General features: G+C 68.2%; 1 protein-coding gene across 1 annotated transcript in view; it reads left to right on the top strand.

The window, feature by feature from the left end:
• LMF2 (lipase maturation factor 2) overlaps positions 1 to 286 on the top strand; it is a gene marked incomplete at its 5' end in the record, with an annotated part of 12,759 nt that overhangs the window by 7,427 nt on the left and 5,046 nt on the right. Inside the window, one exon of the mRNA XM_031065166.1 lies at positions 1 to 206. This exon is cut by the window's left edge and continues 128 nt beyond it. Within this exon, the coding sequence (XP_030921026.1) occupies positions 1 to 206 (206 nt within the window). The remainder of the gene's footprint in view (positions 207 to 286) is intronic.

Raw genomic sequence — 286 nt, 5'->3', positions numbered from 1 at the left:
ACAGAGCCCCCCTGCCCCCCCAGGTGCCCTTCACCTACATCGAGCACGAGTCCAACGGGAAGCTGTGGCCCGGCATCCACCACATGTTCGGGGCCGTGGAGCGCTTCCAGGTGGTCAATTCCTACGGGCTCTTCCGCAGGATGACCGGCGTGGGCGGCCGGCCCGAGGTCATCCTGGAGGGCAGCTACGATGGGCACAGCTGGACGGTGAGCCTGGGCTGGGCACGGGAGTGGGCACAGCCTGGGCTGGGCACGGGAATGGGCACAGAGCCTCGGATGGACACAGG

Source organism: Geospiza fortis, unplaced genomic scaffold (genome assembly GCF_000277835.1).
Source record: "Geospiza fortis unplaced genomic scaffold, GeoFor_1.0 scaffold494, whole genome shotgun sequence".
Classification (NCBI taxonomy): Eukaryota; Metazoa; Chordata; class Aves; order Passeriformes; family Thraupidae; genus Geospiza; species Geospiza fortis.
Note: the sequence above shows the minus strand (reverse complement) of the source record. Positions and strands in the feature narration are given on the sequence as shown.